Genomic DNA, 17,900 nt, shown 5'->3' on the forward strand with positions numbered 1-17,900 from the left:
CCAATTTTCGGTGGAAGTTTACATGGCAATGTATATCATATATATTTTTTTTAGATTTTTCATTCTGTTATTTTAGAAGTTACGGGGGGGGGGGGGGACACACTTTTTTTCACTTTGGAAGGTTCTCTCGCGCAAACTATTCAGTTTAGAAAAAAATGATATTAGAAACCTTAATATCATTTTTGAAGACCTATCCATAGATACCCCACATGTATGGGTATGTTGAAAAAAAAAAATTTTTTTTAATTTCATGACGTATTAAAAAAAAACTACTCACTAGATCTCGTTCAAACCAATTTTCGGTGGAAGTTTACATGGCAATGTATATCATATATTTTTTTTAGATTTTTCATTCTGTTATTTTAGAAGTTACAGGGGGGGGGGGGACACACATTTTACCACTTTGGAAGTGTCTCTCGCGCAAACTATTTATTTTAGAAAAAAATGATATTAGAAACCTCAATATCATTTTTGAAGACCTATCCATAGATACCCCACACGTATGGGTTTGATGAAAAAAGATTTTTTGAGTTTCAGTTCTAAGTATGGGGAACCCCCAAAATTTATTGTTTTTTTTCTATTTTTGTGTGAAAATCTTAATGCGGTTCATAGAATACATCCACTTACTAAGTTTGAACAGTACAGCTCTTATAGTTTCGGAAAAAAGTGGCTGTGACAGAATCGGACAGACAGACGGACATGACGAATCTATAAGGGTTCCGTTTTTTGCCATTTGGCTACGGAACCCTAAAAACCACCCCTTACTGTCGACAGCATGTTTCTTGACTCTATTTCCAACTATGACTCACACATTCAAACAGTGTTACTGTGATGTAGTAGACAATTTGGTACAGTTGAGTAGGCTTCAATAGCGTTGCGGTATGTACGTGGAAATACATGCAAAAGGATGCGGGTTCGAAACTCGTTAGAATTTTATTTTTTTGTTATCATTATTATCAAGTATTATTTATAAATTATTTTATGAGAAATATGAGCGTTTTCCATAAAAATATTAAAAATCTGATTCTCACAGATCCTGGTATTTTTGAGTTCTTCCAACTCAGAATCACTAGCATATTCAATCCTCGTGCTAAAAAAAACCCAAAATAAATATTGAAATTTTAGTTTTACACTGAATTTTTTTTCACACTAAAATGTGACGTAATGGAATAGATATTTTAGGATATCTTTTTAATGGTAGAATGGAGAAGATTCTAAGTAGAATGAGCCTAAGAAAGTCCAAATTTGTAAGTCAGATTTCCCGGTAGTTTTTTCGAAAAAAACTCTTTTATTTTGTTCTAAAATTAAAGCAATCCCTTCCTGCCCAGCCTTTAAAAAAGTAGTACTATTTTACAGTGGAATTAAAACTTTTTTTTTTACTATACATTTAATTAAATTACAGTGAGTTACAAAATTGCATGGCCTTCTATGTATAACTATTATAAATAATTAGATATTTACCATGTTTGTTTATATTATTGATTTCTCGATATTTTGACACAACTAGAAGTTTCACACAATGCCTAAAGATAGAAAATTATTTATTTATTTTATTTATTGTCAATGTCATTCAACGGATCACTGGATAGATTTCATTTTTTCCATCATGTCCAATTCTTGTGTTTATGTATTCCATTGTTTTCTATAATAGTTATGATGTAAATGTCTATGTCATGTTGAAGTCATATATTGGCCAACTAATTATTCAAGATCAATACACTTAGCTCCCTTAGGTATTCGGGACGGCTTCATTTTAGGGACATAGTGTTAAAAACATTAATTGTGTGAAATTTAATACGCTTTCACTTCGCCTTACAGAATACTCATATTAAATCCATAGCTAAAGAGAAAAAAAAAACAAATAAGTCGCATACTTTTTCCTATGCCGTCTTATCCCAGTTATCCCCATGGTCCCCGAAGCTCAAATTTTAAGACACGCATACCGGGATCCCAGAAATTATATTTGTGAAATTTGGTTATTGTCACTATTGTTTGAACCCCAATTAAGACCTAAATTCTGTTTTTGCAATCACATTATTTAACTCTAAAAAGTTTTCCTCCGTTAATTTTAGTAACTTTGTAATGCGTAGCACTCGTGTACTAATTATGGATCTACTGATGACTATTTTATTGAGATTCGCTAAATAGTTAATGTGCCAATAAGTGAAGTGTCAGGGCAATAGGCAGGTTTAGCCCAGTCGGAACTTACAAACTAGACGGAGCACTGTGGTCGCTCAGTCAGAGTCAGAGTCCTCGGGTTCCGATTCCGATTCGGAACTGTCAGGATGGTTCTTGGTGATCTCGATGCAGTTGTCCACGTCTGTCAGTCTCTTTAACGATCGCCCTGTCGAAGAAAATAAAATATAGACGTCAGGCTGCTATATTGTGCGGTATAGCACAATATTTTCTCTATAATTATAATTTAACTCAGTAATTTTGAAACAAAAGATCTACCACAAAGAGTACAAAAGTTAACGCGCACGCGGTATACGCATTGCGTACGTAAATTGGCTCAGAATCGAAACGTCCACAATCCTATTTCGTCACCTTCTTAACTTGTCCACATTCCTATGTGGTCCACAGTGCTAACTCGTCCACATTCCTACATGGTCCACAGTTTAGGCATTGGTGGAGGTTAAAATAACAGGCCTACAAAAAATTTCCGTTAGGAAAAAGCAGTACAAAGTTATATTATTTATAGAAGGCAGTCAGGGTAATGTGGTACAGTACAATAATGTTGAGGAGTTGGCACTGTGGTCAAAATCGGAATGTGGACGATCTGGGAATGTGCCTAAAAGGGTAATGTGGATGAGTTACGAAGGTGACAATTTAGCAATTGTATGCTGACGACATGGCATTCTGGACGATTTATTTAAGAAGGTGACGAAATGGTCCCGAGCCCGAAAGTTCAGTATGAACCCTAGCGGTTATACTGTCAATTGTGATATCTATGGACAAATATAATAATTTATCCGGTACGTGAGGTCAGAACTACATTTCTTTCAATTTTACTTATCTATATGAGTTGGGATCCAGAAATAACATTTTCTCTATCTCTTTCTAACAAATAGCTGCATCAGAACTTACGTTGTCTGAACCCTAATGGAATTTCAATCGCAAACCGCGGCAGTACGTTTTGCCAAACTCTATATTAAACCGTAATGGTATCAGTAATATGCTCAATTGATGTGGGGAATGTTTCGCGCCCGCACGGCGTCACTTCCTATCACTTCAAATGAAATCGTCTACCCTTATTATTAAAGCTCAAAATAGGTTGCGCTGAAACGAACTATTGTTGCTTGCGGTCGGAATCACATAGCAGCTCTTAATACAACAGAGGGCCTACCGCGAACCACGTTCGACGTGTTGCCTCTCTGACGCACGTGTAAATTCGTGCGAAAGTGTGATAGGGAGGCAACACGTCGAACGTGGTTCGCGGTAGGCCCTCATGTGGTATGGTGGCAACCTGGTCGACGTGGCATTCAAAGGCCCACTAACTCCAATAATAATAATAATAAGCCCCCAGGGCAGCTTGTGGCGAGCTGAATGGGAAGTGACGTCCCTTGGGTCCCATACCCCCGAGAGTCGGCCAGGCCCCTCTCTCCGGCTCGCCTTCATTGGCCGGCTGGAGTGGACACTGAGCAGGTGCCGCAAGACTCACACCTCTAGCTTGCCTTTACCGGCCGTCCAGAGTGGGGTGTCAGAGCTATATGCTCGCAGGGTGGAAGTGAAATATGCATAAGACGCGAGTTGGCACAGTGCCTGTTTACAGCCACTGGGTAGAAAGCGGCGCACACCTCTCCACACCCTGAGCCGCTCACGCAATTTTGTCCCCTTGTCGCTCCGTGCGAGCGGCCGTTTTCGGGGAACCATATTGTGAGTTGGCGAGTCTAAGAAAAGAGATAAATAAAGGAGAAAATAATACAACTATACGTTACCTGTAAGAGTAGTAAGCAGCCTAGTTTCACAGCCGGACGGCATGTTGATTGGTCCTAGCTTCTTCGCAAGCTCGCGAGCTCGGTCTGCCCCAGACACTGAAAAAATACAAACTCTCATAAAAAAAATTAAATTACACACTTTCCAATTCCAATTTTAGATTGCCATCAGTGGCGGTATGAAAGTGCCATCATAAACTTTTTTGAATAAAAATATGTTTATATTTGCATCTCTACAGTTTTGTCATTTAAAATTATGTATATTAGCTATGACAGACTCTATCTACAATACATATATTATAGTGTGTGATATTACATTATATTGTTTCCATAATACTAATATATGGTAGATATATCTTTACCTCTGGAGCCTTCCTGGCTTGCGTCTTCAGTCATTGTAACTTTTTCGGTTCTGTAGACACCGCTCACCAAATCCCAGACAAAGAGGCACTGAAAAGAGAAAACCATTTACTAGAGCAGGCTCTCCAAAACAGTGTCATATCAGCCTCGAAAAATGTTAGCCGTTTTGTTTTTTTGTCTAAATCTATGAAGCCGCAGGTTGGACTCAAGCGGTCTATTTGGTCGAGCGTAATGTATGAATGGTCTTAATGGATGGCGCGGCAGCCGGCGCTGATGGCGCGGCACGGCTCGCACGCGCCCGTGTCGTCACTCGCCCATAGCCACATCGCGCACAGCTGTGCACGGAGTGGTGTCCCTGCTGCCTCGCGGACTCACCTCGGCGGCGTACTGCACGCGGTGCGCGCGGCAGCCGGCGCTGATGGCGCGGCACGGCTCGCACGCGCCCGTGTCGTCACTCACCCATAGCCACATCGCGCACAGCTGTGCACGGAGTGGTGTCCCTGCTGCCTCGCGGACTCACCTCGGCAGCGTACTGCACGCGATGCGCGCGGCAGCCGGCGCTGATGGCGCGGCACGGCTTGCACGCGCCCGTGTCGTCACTCACCCATAGCCACATCGCGCACAGCTGTGCACGGAGTGGTGTCCCTGCTGCCTCGCGGACTCACCTCGGCGGCGTACTGCACGCGGTGCGCGCGGCAGCCGGCGCTGATGGCGCGGCACGGCTCGCACGCGCCCGTGTCGTCACTCGCCCATAGCCACATCGCGCACAGCTGTGCACGGAGTGGTGTCCCTGCTGCCTCGCGGACTCACCTCGGCGGCGTACTGCACGCGGTGCGCGCGGCAGCCGGCGCTGATGGCGCGGCACGGCTCGCACGCGCCCGTGTCGTCACTCGCCCATAGCCACATCGCGCACAGCTGTGCACGGAGTGGTGTCCCTGCTGCCTCGCGGACTCACCTCGGCGGCGTACTGCACGCGGTGCGCGCGGCAGCCGGCGCTGATGGCGCGGCACGGCTCGCACGCGCCCGTGTCGTCACTCGCCCATAGCCACATCGCGCACAGCTGTGCACGGAGTGGTGTCCCTGCTGCCTCGCGGACTCACCTCGGCGGCGTACTGCACGCGGTGCGCGCGGCAGCCGGCGCTGATGGCGCGGCACGGCTCGCACGCGCCCGTGTCGTCACTCACCCATAGCCACATCGCGCACAGCTGTGCACGGAGTGGTGTCCCTGCTGCCTCGCGGACTCACCTCGGCAGCGTACTGCACGCGATGCGCGCGGCAGCCGGCGCTGATGGCGCGGCACGGCTTGCACGCGCCCGTGTCGTCACTCACCCATAGCCACATCGCGCACAGCTGTGCACGGAGTGGTGTCCCTGCTGCCTCGCGGACTCACCTCGGCGGCGTACTGCACGCGGTGCGCGCGGCAGCCGGCGCTGATGGCGCGGCACGGCTCGCACGCGCCCGTGTCGTCACTCGCCCATAGCCACATCGCGCACAGCTGTGCACGGAGTGGTGTCCCTGCTGCCTCGCGGACTCACCTCGGCGGCGTACTGCACGCGGTGCGCGCGGCAGCCGGCGCTGATGGCGCGGCACGGCTCGCACGCGCCCGTGTCGTCACTCGCCCATAGCCACATCGCGCACAGCTGTGCACGGAGTGGTGTCCCTGCTGCCTCGCGGACTCACCTCGGCGGCGTACTGCACGCGGTGCGCGCGGCAGCCGGCGCTGATGGCGCGGCACGGCTCGCACGCGCCCGTGTCGTCACTCGCCCATAGCCACATCGCGCACAGCTGTGCACGGAGTGGTGTCCCTGCTGCCTCGCGGACTCACCTCGGCGGCGTACTGCACGCGGTGCGCGCGGCAGCCGGCGCTGATGGCGCGGCACGGCTCGCACGCGCCCGTGTCGTCACTCGCCCATAGCCACATCGCGCACAGCTGTGCACGGAGTGGTGTCCCTGCTGCCTCGCGGACTCACCTCGGCGGCGTACTGCACGCGGTGCGCGCGGCAGCCGGCGCTGATGGCGCGGCACGGCTCGCACGCGCCCGTGTCGTCACTCGCCCATAGCCACATCGCGCACAGCTGTAATCAAGCGTTACAGTAAGCGATAGCAACATAAACAAATACGAATGTCTATGTCCAACCACCAACAAAATCTGGACTAGCCATGACTTTCAAACCCGCCATGTAAATTATAACGTAGGTCCGAAGTAGCTTCGCGCGTCAAATGCTTACAAGTGGCTCTGCGATGCGGCTGGGTCGCTCTTAACATAGCCAAGTATTGACCGTTCCTAAACCTTATTGGCTAAGGAGAGATATTTTTTTTTTTTGCCTTATCACAAGGAGTAAGGGCAAAAGTGTAAACGTATCTTTAACTTCGACGGTACGGGAACCAACTTAACCCTTTGGACGCCACGAGTTGGATTTAACCAACTGGAGACGCCTTGTCTATAATTTTATCTAAGAGTACCATTGTTGTAGCATTTGCTCTAAGAGTTAACTAATCCATATTATGAACATAATAATAAAATGCATAATGCATAAATGAATAATTTATTGCATGTGTATACAAGTGGCATCAAATGTAGGGTCACGACTGAAAATATCGATACGGACAAAGTGCCAAAAAAATGTATACACTAACTTAATACATGGACAATAAGGTAGCGTGTTTCGATAGCTATAAGGTTCGGTATTGGATGCTCAATAAATTTAAAACATTTTGCGTACTGTCACAGCGATGGTTTATTTGCAACTGAACTGGCTTACATAAATAGGCATCGATATATTCGATATTAGTCTTACGGCGACATGCATGTGTGTTTGTGCGTTTATTTGTCTAAAGTGGTCGAAACATGCCGCCTACCAAAAAAAAATTTTTTTTTTTCACTCAGGCATAATCAAAGACGATTACTTTGTTATTATATAATAATTTCACCGCCGCATAGCTGAGAATATTAATGTTTTTAAGTAAACAACTGCACTTCGCACTCGATCCAGGTATCGCCGCGCTCGCCGACCGGTGATTATCTTATTATTCTTTCGATTCGCATCCGGTTCGATTATGGACCATGTTTCGATAGCTATAAGGTTCGGTATTGGATGCTCAATAAATTTAAAACATTTTGCGTACTGTCACAGCGATGGTTTATTTGCAACTGAACTGGCTTACATAAATAGGCATCGATATATTCGATATTAGTCTTACGGCGACATGCATGTGTGTTTGTGCGTTTATTTGTCTAAAGTGGTCGAAACATAGCGTATACATATTTATGACACTTTTTTCGAAAGTATCGATATTTTCAGACGTGACTGTACTCACCCCCGATAAGCAGCCGCTGCTCTGACATACATCGATGACATGGCAACCCCAATCGAAGCAGTATATGAATTTCTTTCCGTTCAGCTTGCACAGTCGCCCGCAAACCTTAGGAAACAAAAAGCAGTAAGTAAATAATTCTAAAATGTATCAGCACGTCATTTATAAGAGTATAAAGAGTCAACGGACAAAGAAAACGCAACTGGACAAGCTCTTTCTTGCATGACAATGATATCGTCTACATTACACCCAACGATAGCATGCTTCTGTAGGTCGACAGCACTTTCATATTTATTTTTCCTTAATTTCTGACCCGGTGCCTACACACTAACTCACCTCATTGTACAGCAGCTCGGTGTCGAGGCTCCGCTGCTGCGCGCGTAGTGTGAGCGGCTGCGGGACGCTCGCGATGCGCGCCCACGCGCCGGCGCCGACGCCCTGCAGAGGGCGTGGCCCCGTGTCAGACTGACCTCGTTACACAGCAGCTCGGTGTCGAGGCTCCGCTGCTGCGCGCGTAGTGTGAGCGGCTGCGGGACGCTCGCAATGCGCGCCCACGCACCGGCGCTTACGCCCTGCAGGGGCGCGTAACTCGCCCCGTGAGCTTGCAAGTGGAGCGCTACGTGGTATCCCGATATACAGTCGTCTGAAAATACCCGCATAATATAGTTCTACCATTTTAAAGCATATATAAAGTTTTCATTAATGTCTACCTACACCTGTATTTAGATACGAATAGTTTGAATGAAGTAAAATCATGAAAAACGTTATGTTTTGAGAAATAAATGAATGAAAAAAGAAATGGAACCAAAATTCTAAACCATAAAAAAGAACTCACCTTCAGAATCCGTAACGATAGAAGTAATTTCATCATCGCTTTCCACAAAATATCTCGTGAAAAACTTGCTACACTTTGAATTCTCCGAATGCACTAAATACGGATCGTGCGCGTTCACGGGGCACTCTGATAAAGTTTTCGAAGTGTTATCATGTACCGCTACCGTTTTCAAAGATCCGTCGTCAAGCATTTCCGTAACTCTGTATTCAGATTCGCTTTTGTCGTCAGATTCTAAGCAAGATAGACCTTGGTCTTTTTCACTAGTGGTAGGCGACGGAGGTCTACTTATCTGGTTGTGTGCTCTTAGGACCTCAACTGGGGGGGACTTTGGTCGTCGCATTTTGCTAGTGCACCCAGTAAAGTATTTCCTATTACTCCTTAATACCCTGAACGGGACAATATTTTCATTATTATCTTCAGAAAACTCATATTTCTTGTCAGCTAATCTTCGTTTTCTGAAGATACTAAGTTTTTCACATTTCGTTTCGGTTTCTTCTACGAATTCGTAAGCTTTGTCCGCTTTGATTCTATGTGTTTCGTTGAATCTGGACATACTTTCCGCGGGTCTTCTCCTGGGGGATCTTAAGGGAGGTGAAATTAAAGTTCTAATGGAAGGCGAAGGGCCCTCCCATTCTTCCGCTAAATTGTATGATATTGAAGACGCTTGGATACAGAGCTCTTGTCCCATCACGTCAGGTAGCTGCACAGGTTTCGACATTTGAAATGGCTCTGGGTCTAAATCGGAGAAGTCTTCTAAAATATCTTGCACAACCGTGTTCTGGTATTTAGGGGAATGGAAGACAGCTGACACGTCAGACGCGGGTGTGCTTGGATTGGTGTAAATTGAGTTAGTCTCGTCTCTATCTGATGAGGATTTGCAATCATCGATTTCCATGGGTTTATCTTGGTCGGGTTTGACGAAGTCTATTTCTAGGATGTGTATGAAGTCGGTGTAGATGATGATTTGGTTGGAGTAGGCGAGTTGTACGACAGGCTCGTATACGCTGGAGTCGGATGTACAGAAGAACTTTGTGTGAATCGCGAAGTTGTGCTCCAGACATTTTTGGCCCCATTTATGATCATCTGAAAATATTTTTGTGGTTATGCAATTGTGGTTATGAAAAGTCTTCGTCGTGCTCTACCACCTCCTGCGGACTCGCGATTTGTGTGCTATCTGTGGGAAGAAATATCGCGCTATAGGACTTTTTAGCCACCAACGGCGATGACCAGCCCCATAAACCCACAAGCGCCGCAACAAGCATCTGATGATGTGACCAATGATGCTTCTTTTAGGTGCGTTATTTACTTATTTTACCACTCATTCTATATTTAAGACTTGTCAAAGCATACGAGTAAATAGTAGAGATGCAACGAATAGTGGCTTACCGAATACCGAATATTCGGCAGAGCCATCGGCCGAATATTCGGCCACCGAATAATCGGCAAGAAGTTTTACCTAAAATGAAGTAAATTCGAACGCGCGCGTGCATGCGCTGTGCAAGTTGCAACTTATTTTGTCGCTTATTCTGCACGACATTACGGTGCGTTAGATTTCGTCGTGTGAGTAAAAAAGATATTTTATATTATTTTTCTCATCTTTTTGTATTACTATCTATGAATATAAAGATAGTCTGACTTGTAGTTTGTTACTTTTACACCCCTCGTTTACCGTTATCTACGTGTTAACGTACTATTCGGTATACGGCCGAATACTATGCCACTATTCGGTATTCGACCGAATAGTGAAATTGTGGCCGAATATTCGTTGCATCACTAGTAAATAGCTTCAATTACACACATTGTAGTGCTGTAGGGTCACAAGAGTGCTCAAAAATATCTGATGCGCGCCTTAGCATGGCTCACTGCATCCGATTCGTGCGAACGTGTGCACTCCGAACGTGCGAGCGGGATGTCGCTATAATACACGCATAGCGTTGTCTCGCCCCAACATCGGAGAGACGTGCGAATCGGATGTAGCCTAAAGGATTTCAGAAAACATAAAAAGGGGGTATTATAATGGTGCGAGTACCTACCCTGTCTCTCACTCATTAATTGCTCCATCTGTTCAGGAAAGCTTTCTCTGTTTCTTATTACATTATTCCTGCAGGCCCGACAAAACGCATCGTATAATACCTCCTGCTATATTTACCGCATGAGTTTTCAAACGATAGGGTAGATTACTCTAGAAAACAGCTATGTTCAGATTTTTATACTCAAGAAACTTTTCTCAGGAAGTGATATTGTATTGTATACGATATTGGTTTACCTTCTTCTTTCGCCATAGCTGCACATTTCCTACATCCTAACCGTGGCACTCCAATGACACTGAGGTGAGCTCTTTCCGTACATGAATCCCTGTAAGAAAAGTATGGTATTTTGTATGTTGTACAAAATAGTTCATCTCGCTTTGCATGAAAAGTAGTGGAAGCTAATAGACCAAATCATGGTTAGTTGCATTGCATCATACATGTTTTTTTTCATTAAGTATTTTATTTTTACACTTATATATACGTATTTAGATAGTTTATATGACGGCTTCTTACATGGTATAGGTGCTAACAGTAAGTACAGTGAAATCATAAATTATAAGGCTAAATTATCCTAACCCTAGTGAAAAATTAGGAACTCACGGTAAGCCATAGACAACCAGCACACCAGGGTTGTGCTTCCACTGCGCCATGGAGACGGTCAGTCGGCTGTCCACGACATCTCCGCCAAATAGGGGCACTCTATGCACTGAGCGGACCTCTCTTCCGGCCACCCAGGACAAGAAGTGCAAGCTGCAATGATATGAATTCTTTGGTGGCTTTTATAATTGATCGTAGATATCTAAGTCACGGCAAACTCCTTTGCGGTATTTGCAAGGTGATTTAATTACGAGTAAAGGCATTAATTGAAAAGGCATTCAAAGAATGTAAGTATTATCCACAGAGTTGAATGATAAACCTGAAGAGAAGATAGGGTAGAATCATTTCATATATCACCGATTTTCTCACGTTTATGCACGTAACGCACAGATGCACAACTTGAGGTCTGAGGCGTAAATGGCTCAAACCCAATAAGTGAATAAATGATGTGCTTTTGAATTTGCCTTGTCATGAAGTCACAGTTCTGTATTCACAAGCAATTATTAAGCAGTGAATCTGTCAACTCTATGGTAACGTCCATTTTCCTGTTCAATTATGATCATACTTACGTAAACTTAGCATTCTCCCTATAGTAAACTTGTGTCCCGCTGCACGTGAAGCTGAGCAGATACTGTCCACACTGCGAGAAGCCCATGAACACATGGTTCCTGAAGTAGGACATGGGCACAATATCCATGAGGCAGAACCGCAGCCGCGGCGGGATCCGCTCGAAGATTCTGCGGCCCCGGTCATTGTAGCGACGTGACGTGTAGCCTGAAGTCTATAAAAAGATACTCTGATCTTAATAATGAGTCTGATTAGTCCAAGAAAATATATTAAATTATAAGTTTTTTTCCTTATAGCCTCTAGTTGTTTTTTTTTTTATTGTTCAGGATGTGATTTATTGTACCAGATTATTTAATTGGTAAAAAGTGGTAATGAAGGTTTAAAATAAAAACAAGATCATTAAATTTTACAAGAAACTCAAGTCGCAGATACTTTGGAAATCTTCAAAAATGAATAAGTTGAGAATCCAGAAAGTAGAAACCTTAATTAAAACTTGAAGATCATCAATCAAGGCAAATATAAAAACCCTTTTTTTGTATGATTGTGTGTAAATCTATGTACTAGTTGTTATTTAGTTATAAGATTGCTGCGCCCTAGCAGGGTACATATTATGTAATTTTATGTAATATTATTGCAATAAATGCTTTGTCTTTGAACCCTATAACATCTCTTGAAGGTATAAATTATGGGTGGGTGGGTTGTATATACACATATCTATCCTCAGTGAACGGAAATAACATAGATTCCGCCTATGAGAACATTACCGTTCAAATTCTCGGGACAATTAGCACACATACACAATTACACCTACATTTAAATAAGACGATAAGTTTACAGAGCCTGTAATCAAAACTGGTAAACGAAATAATAGTCATCTCTATTACACTAATGTACACAGCTAAATGTCGATGAAATGCATATACCTAATGTGCCGAAGGAAACTTTCCAAAACTTCGAAATTTTCTACGTTGGAAAGTTTCGGAAACTTCTTATTATATTGTATAGGGATTGAAAGTTTTCGAAACATAAAATGGTTTTTTTTATATTTCTGTGGAATTTTCAAGAAATTTTCGAGAACTTTTCCTATTTTTTGGAAACTTCGCAAATTGCACATCTGTAATATAATGTCAATAACTACCAATCAGCGACATTAATCCGCTAATAACCTTCTTACTGTACGTACTGGCAGCTGAGAGTTCGCGGTTCATATTTTGATTAGAATATGACCTGGACAGGGATAGGTTTATGCCATAATAGTTTGAAGAACCAGTTAAATAATCGACTTATAATAATTTAGTGCAGATTAAACGATAACTAGTTAAAATGATGTTGTTATGAAATGACAGACAAAGCCAACGTAAGTAATATTCATTGTTGTGTTAACATATTCCGCTATAATAAGTATTTTATTATCAATCTGTATGGTAATGCATAGTCACGTTCAGGTACAGCCAGCAAAATTTACATGGGTACACAAATCAGGTCAAAAATATTTGAATAGTGACAATAAAGGCTCATCCCCACTTTCAATTCACAACGGAAGGAAGATTCGACAAAAAGTCTTAGCCATACAGGGATATACGAGTATATGTATACAATGTGTTTCTTTACGTATAGTCTATCCGTTAACGAAGTATAGTACGATGAATTTTATGGACAAATCACCTCCCATGCCTACGTTTTTTCTCAACCATTTTAAAACTGCACCCCTTCAAAGTTTTACGCTGCCAAACATGACTCCACTAGGTTTATGTACCATTATCTGTCCATTTACCTATCGCACATTAAAAAATAAAAATCATTCGATAGCTTATGAATTAGGGCATTAATTGCAAGCATAAATGTTACAGAAAATTTTCCACAATTACTCGAGAATTGATAACAAAGATAAAAATTGTCTTAAAAAACTTACTTTTTTTACATTTTATCTTTTTTTTCGAAAACGAGGTCGTTGACCTGTACTTTTTTATTGTTAAATGATAGTACAGGACATCAGCTAAAAGTTAATATCAAAATTATAGCCCTAGTTAAAACATTTCACAAGTTACACGAGTCCGAACATGACCGTCTGTGCGTCGAACTAAGTTGTTTTAGTTCCAAATGGTAATTCGGGCGGCGGGCAATGTTTCTTCGGAACTAAGTTGACAATATTAATCACAATATTATCCATTGGTTTAGAATTTACAACAACCAAAACCACTGCAATAACCCATTCCAATGTAGAAAATTTCTAAATCAAACATAAGTTAATAATATAGTCTACTTCATTTGGCATAACATCGTCGCTATTATCCTTGTAATCTAAAAAGTCGGATGTTGCTATGAAAGTCATATGCAGTTACGTTTTAGCTTCGTACGATAGTATTGAAAAAAAATGTCTTCATATTTATTCCATATTTTACTGAAGTTATATGTTTAGTTAAATACTCGTGAAAAGTGGCTGCCCTGTCCTTCGAATGACCAGAATAACTTCTGCACCACTTCACGACACATTAAGACATGTTTAATTATTTAAAAAAACGTTGTTTTCATAAGCCGATTTAGCCATCCGTCACTGGCTGTCAATTCGGTCAAACTGAACTTGCCAATCAAGTAGTCTGTAAGCGTCGCCCACCTCAGGGTAGTTTACGTTGGGCTATAGGGAGCGTGCATGAACTATAGGAGGCAGCACAGGAAGCCGTCAGATTTTTGGCGCGAGGCGTAAATGTGATGTTTATTGTTCCAATGTAGCCCACAAGATGGCAGAACCTACCATGCACAACAAAACACGTGACGTGTAAATTTACATGTTTATTGTTCCGATTCAGGCCACAAGATGGCAGATCCTCCAACGCTCACGGTCCCTATAATTGAGCCGACAGAATGCTTCCATGTTTTATTTCCGTTCACTGTCTATCACAATGAAAAAAATATGTTGTGATCAACTCTGGCTAACAAGCAAACTCACCCAAAATTCAAACTTACATCTTCAGATTGCTGGTCCAATAATGCTCAACCAATTCCACATATATAGTAGCATGTGTAATATAATAGCATGTTGGCCTCGGAATTCAAAGATGTGGGTTCAAATCTCATGTTGGCCAGAGTTGATAACAGTTCAATTTTTCATTATGATAGACATCTATATAATACATTGTATATTATCCAATTAATTATCAATATTATTTATTTAGTTTAAGTTAAGAGAGAGATAAAAATTTACGATTTAAGAAAACGTCGTTTTTTCGTATTTGTTTGTTTTGTCGAAAGACCTATCCAATGACACCCCACACTATGATTTTGTGGGCATTTTTACGGTTCCGTAGTCAACTAAGAACCCTTATAGTTTCGCCATGTCCGTCTATCTGTCTGTCCGTCCGCGACTTTTCTCCGTGATCGTTAGTGCTAGAGAGCTGAAATTTAGCACGAATATATAAACCAGTTACACCAACAAAGTCGTAAAATAAAAACTAGAAGAAAAAATAAATTTTTAGGGTGCCTCTCCTACACCAAAAGTGGGGATGAATTTTTATTCTAATTTTTATCCTATAGTGTGGGGTGTCGTTGGATAGGTCTTTCAAAACCAATATTGGTCTTAAAAAACATTTTTTGATAAACGCAATATTTTCGGAAATAATCGCTCTGAAAGAAAAAAGAATAGGTTTCCTCCTCTACTTCTCCTAACTTCTGAACCATGTGTAAAAAAATTATGAAAAAAAAAATCGTGAAAGTAGAGCTTAGTAAAGACTTTCAAGGAAAACTATAGCGAACCTGATTGGTCTAGCTAGCCGTTTTCGATTTTTTGCAAAAACTATGTTGACGGACGGGTAACTATGGAACCCTACACTGAGCATGGCCCGACATGCTCTTGGCCGGTTTTTTTATATTGGTCAGCAGGTGACTAAGCTTCCTTATTCTAAACAAAAAAAATGAGATATGATTGATGAACAAATACGAAAAACATTTTCTTAAATCATCTATTTTTTGTCACTCTGTTAACTTAAACAGTCTGTAGCTCGTAAGTATTGATCGTAGAGTAAAAATAAACATAACCAAATTTGTAGGGAATATTATGGTAAAACTTTTATCCATAGTAATCATAATGCTATTTGTAAAGATATTCGAAATATGAGCAAAAGTCTGAAAACAAGTACCTTCAAATATTAGTATTAGAATTAAGGATTAGTTAACTGTGTTAGTGAAATACAAAAATACAATTTATCCTCCCACATTCTTCCCTAACTGACCTACACTGACTATAACTACAGTTATTAGATCATAATATTCATCTAATGTACAATTGACTGCTTTCCCTGAAATTGCATTAGAGGAAGGTAGTAAAAAAGTTAAGGTTTCAAAATGTGTGAACAACATAGATATTTTTTCAATTTCTATACAAGAGGAGAATTCTATACAAGGAAAGTATGGTTTCTGGACATGATTAGGAAACATACACTTCCACCAAGGCTAAAAATGTTAACAACATATAAAACTTCATAAGTACATGGAAGGAAAGTACAATAACATTATTACAAAGGTAAACAGTGTTAGGACTTGTATTTATTATCCTGGTTTAGTGTTATTTCTGTGCCAATTAATTTATTAATGTAATGAGTTAAAATTAATATAGTTAGTATACTGCATTCAAGCTAATGTTTGGTAAGGTTCTTTAAGTACCTATGGTGATATAATTATGATAAACTCTATAAGTATGAGAAGGGAAGGAGTAATGTGTTGTTAGATTGTAAATAGTTATTTTCGGCATTCTTTCTTGTTGTTCCAAGTACCGCTCAAGTACACCTGACAACATCATGGTTATATAGTTAATAAAAATCAAGCTTTTAGCCAATAATTTTATGAACAGGTCATAAAATGTGAATAACCCACACAAGTTTAGCAAGTATGAGTGGATATGCCATCTCTAATCTCTTTCTTTAACTTAAGGTCACAACAATACATTGCAATGAGGCGTCGCAGGTAAAATTCAGTCTAAATTGCTATGCAAAAAAAAAATACAAGCGCTCAATCGTGTAAACAACTTTACATTGGTCTACTTTAGGCTTACCTCTCTGTTAAATAACTTATGAACGATATTATTACTATGTCCTGACATGGTTTTAGGAACACTGTTATAATTTTTCGTCATATCACTCTCATTATGCAAAGATTTTTCTGATTCCTCAGACTGAGAAGAATCCATGTTTGTTTGATTGACTAAATTTTTGACAATTCTTTTAGCACATTCAATGTTGCCAAATATACATGTCTATGTAAAAAATATTGCATAACCCTCATATTGGCTTTTTTTTTGTCTTGAAAAATATATTGAAAATATTTTTTTTTGATTAAGTATACAGCTAACTCAAAAGTCATAATAAAATAAATATATTCATGACTATGACTACCTCCATAAACAATCGTGATCACAATATTCGAAATTCAACTGACATTATAATGTTGTCAGTCTTGTATAAAAATTACTACTATTCAATGGTATGTACTATTGCTGTCATTGACGTACTAAAAGAAGAGGACGCCCTAAGCTACTTTTAGGGGACCTGTAATGACCATATTTTTGTAAATATTGAATTTAAAATATCTTTTGGCACACGTCACGTGACCAAACTCGAAACGTCTTTACAGATTCTGATGACGTCACAACTCTCGGATTGACACTGTTGACAGTTAGGCGATAAACAACAAATGACAAATGTCAGTTGACAGTTCGTATCTTCTACGTGTTTATGAAGTTATGTGTCAAACCGTAAACTGTGACGTCACACAATTTCAAAGAGCGTTTTGGGCGCGAAAGCATCTGTCAAAATATATTTCGTTAATTTAACATATCTAAAGCCGTTTTTAGTATAAAAGATGAATTTTAGGGCAACTTTTAGTTAATATAGAACGTAATACAAGCGTTTCAAAAAATTTGAAACAACCCTATTCGTTCTAGTAGATGCTAATAACGCTTCTTTATAATTTTAGGCAAGATAAGTATATAAAACGCCTAAGTAGATATGTTTACTCAATTTCCCGGTAGATGTAGCTTTTTATTTCTAAACTAGCCAACGGTTGTCTATCGTGGATTTTAAAAGATATTAATTTTGTTTTGTGTGTACGTGAAGAACTTTTCTAAATCTTTTAAGATGATGTGTGTCGCCGCTAAAGCTGATTATTTGTCCAAAAAGATCCTAAATTCCAGCGATAAAGTTAAACGGAATGAAACTGGAAAATGTGTGATGAAGGAAGCGCACTACAACCTACGAATAGGGTTGTTTCCAA

General features: G+C 41.1%; 1 protein-coding gene across 1 annotated transcript; it reads right to left on the minus strand.

Annotated features, from left to right (window-relative positions):
* Positions 1-613: 613 nt before the first annotated feature.
* LOC133519774 (uncharacterized) lies at positions 614-16,988 on the minus strand. Its single transcript, XM_061853866.1, has 11 exons — positions 16,684-16,988; positions 11,642-11,853; positions 11,076-11,225; positions 10,712-10,800; positions 8,446-9,528; positions 8,081-8,253; positions 7,614-7,718; positions 6,266-6,370; positions 4,298-4,385; positions 3,939-4,034; positions 614-2,344 (listed from the first exon to the last, which is right to left on the minus strand). Exons 1-11 carry the CDS (start codon positions 16,816-16,818, stop codon positions 2,235-2,237), a joined length of 2,346 nt encoding a protein of 781 aa, XP_061709850.1. The 5' UTR covers positions 16,819-16,988; the 3' UTR covers positions 614-2,234.
* Positions 16,989-17,900: the final 912 nt, after the last annotated feature.

Source organism: Cydia pomonella, chromosome 7 (assembly GCF_033807575.1).
Source record: "Cydia pomonella isolate Wapato2018A chromosome 7, ilCydPomo1, whole genome shotgun sequence".
Taxonomy (NCBI): domain Eukaryota; kingdom Metazoa; phylum Arthropoda; class Insecta; order Lepidoptera; family Tortricidae; genus Cydia; species Cydia pomonella.

What these genes read in the sequence shown, in the direction of transcription:
- LOC133519774 (XM_061853866.1), bottom strand. Translation starts at nt 16,818, where the DNA reads ATGGATTCTTCTCAGTCTGAGGAATCAGAAAAATCTTTGCATAATGAG. An exon ending in AGCTATGGCGAAAGAAGAAG is followed by an intron (nt 9,529 to 10,711) that starts GTAAACCAATAT and finishes AAATATTTTCAG; the next exon opens with ATGATCATAAATGGGGCCAA. An exon ending in GCAGCGGCTGCTTATCGGGG is followed by an intron (nt 6,371 to 7,613) that starts GTGAGTACAGTC and finishes GCTTGATTACAG; the next exon opens with CTGTGCGCGATGTGGCTATG.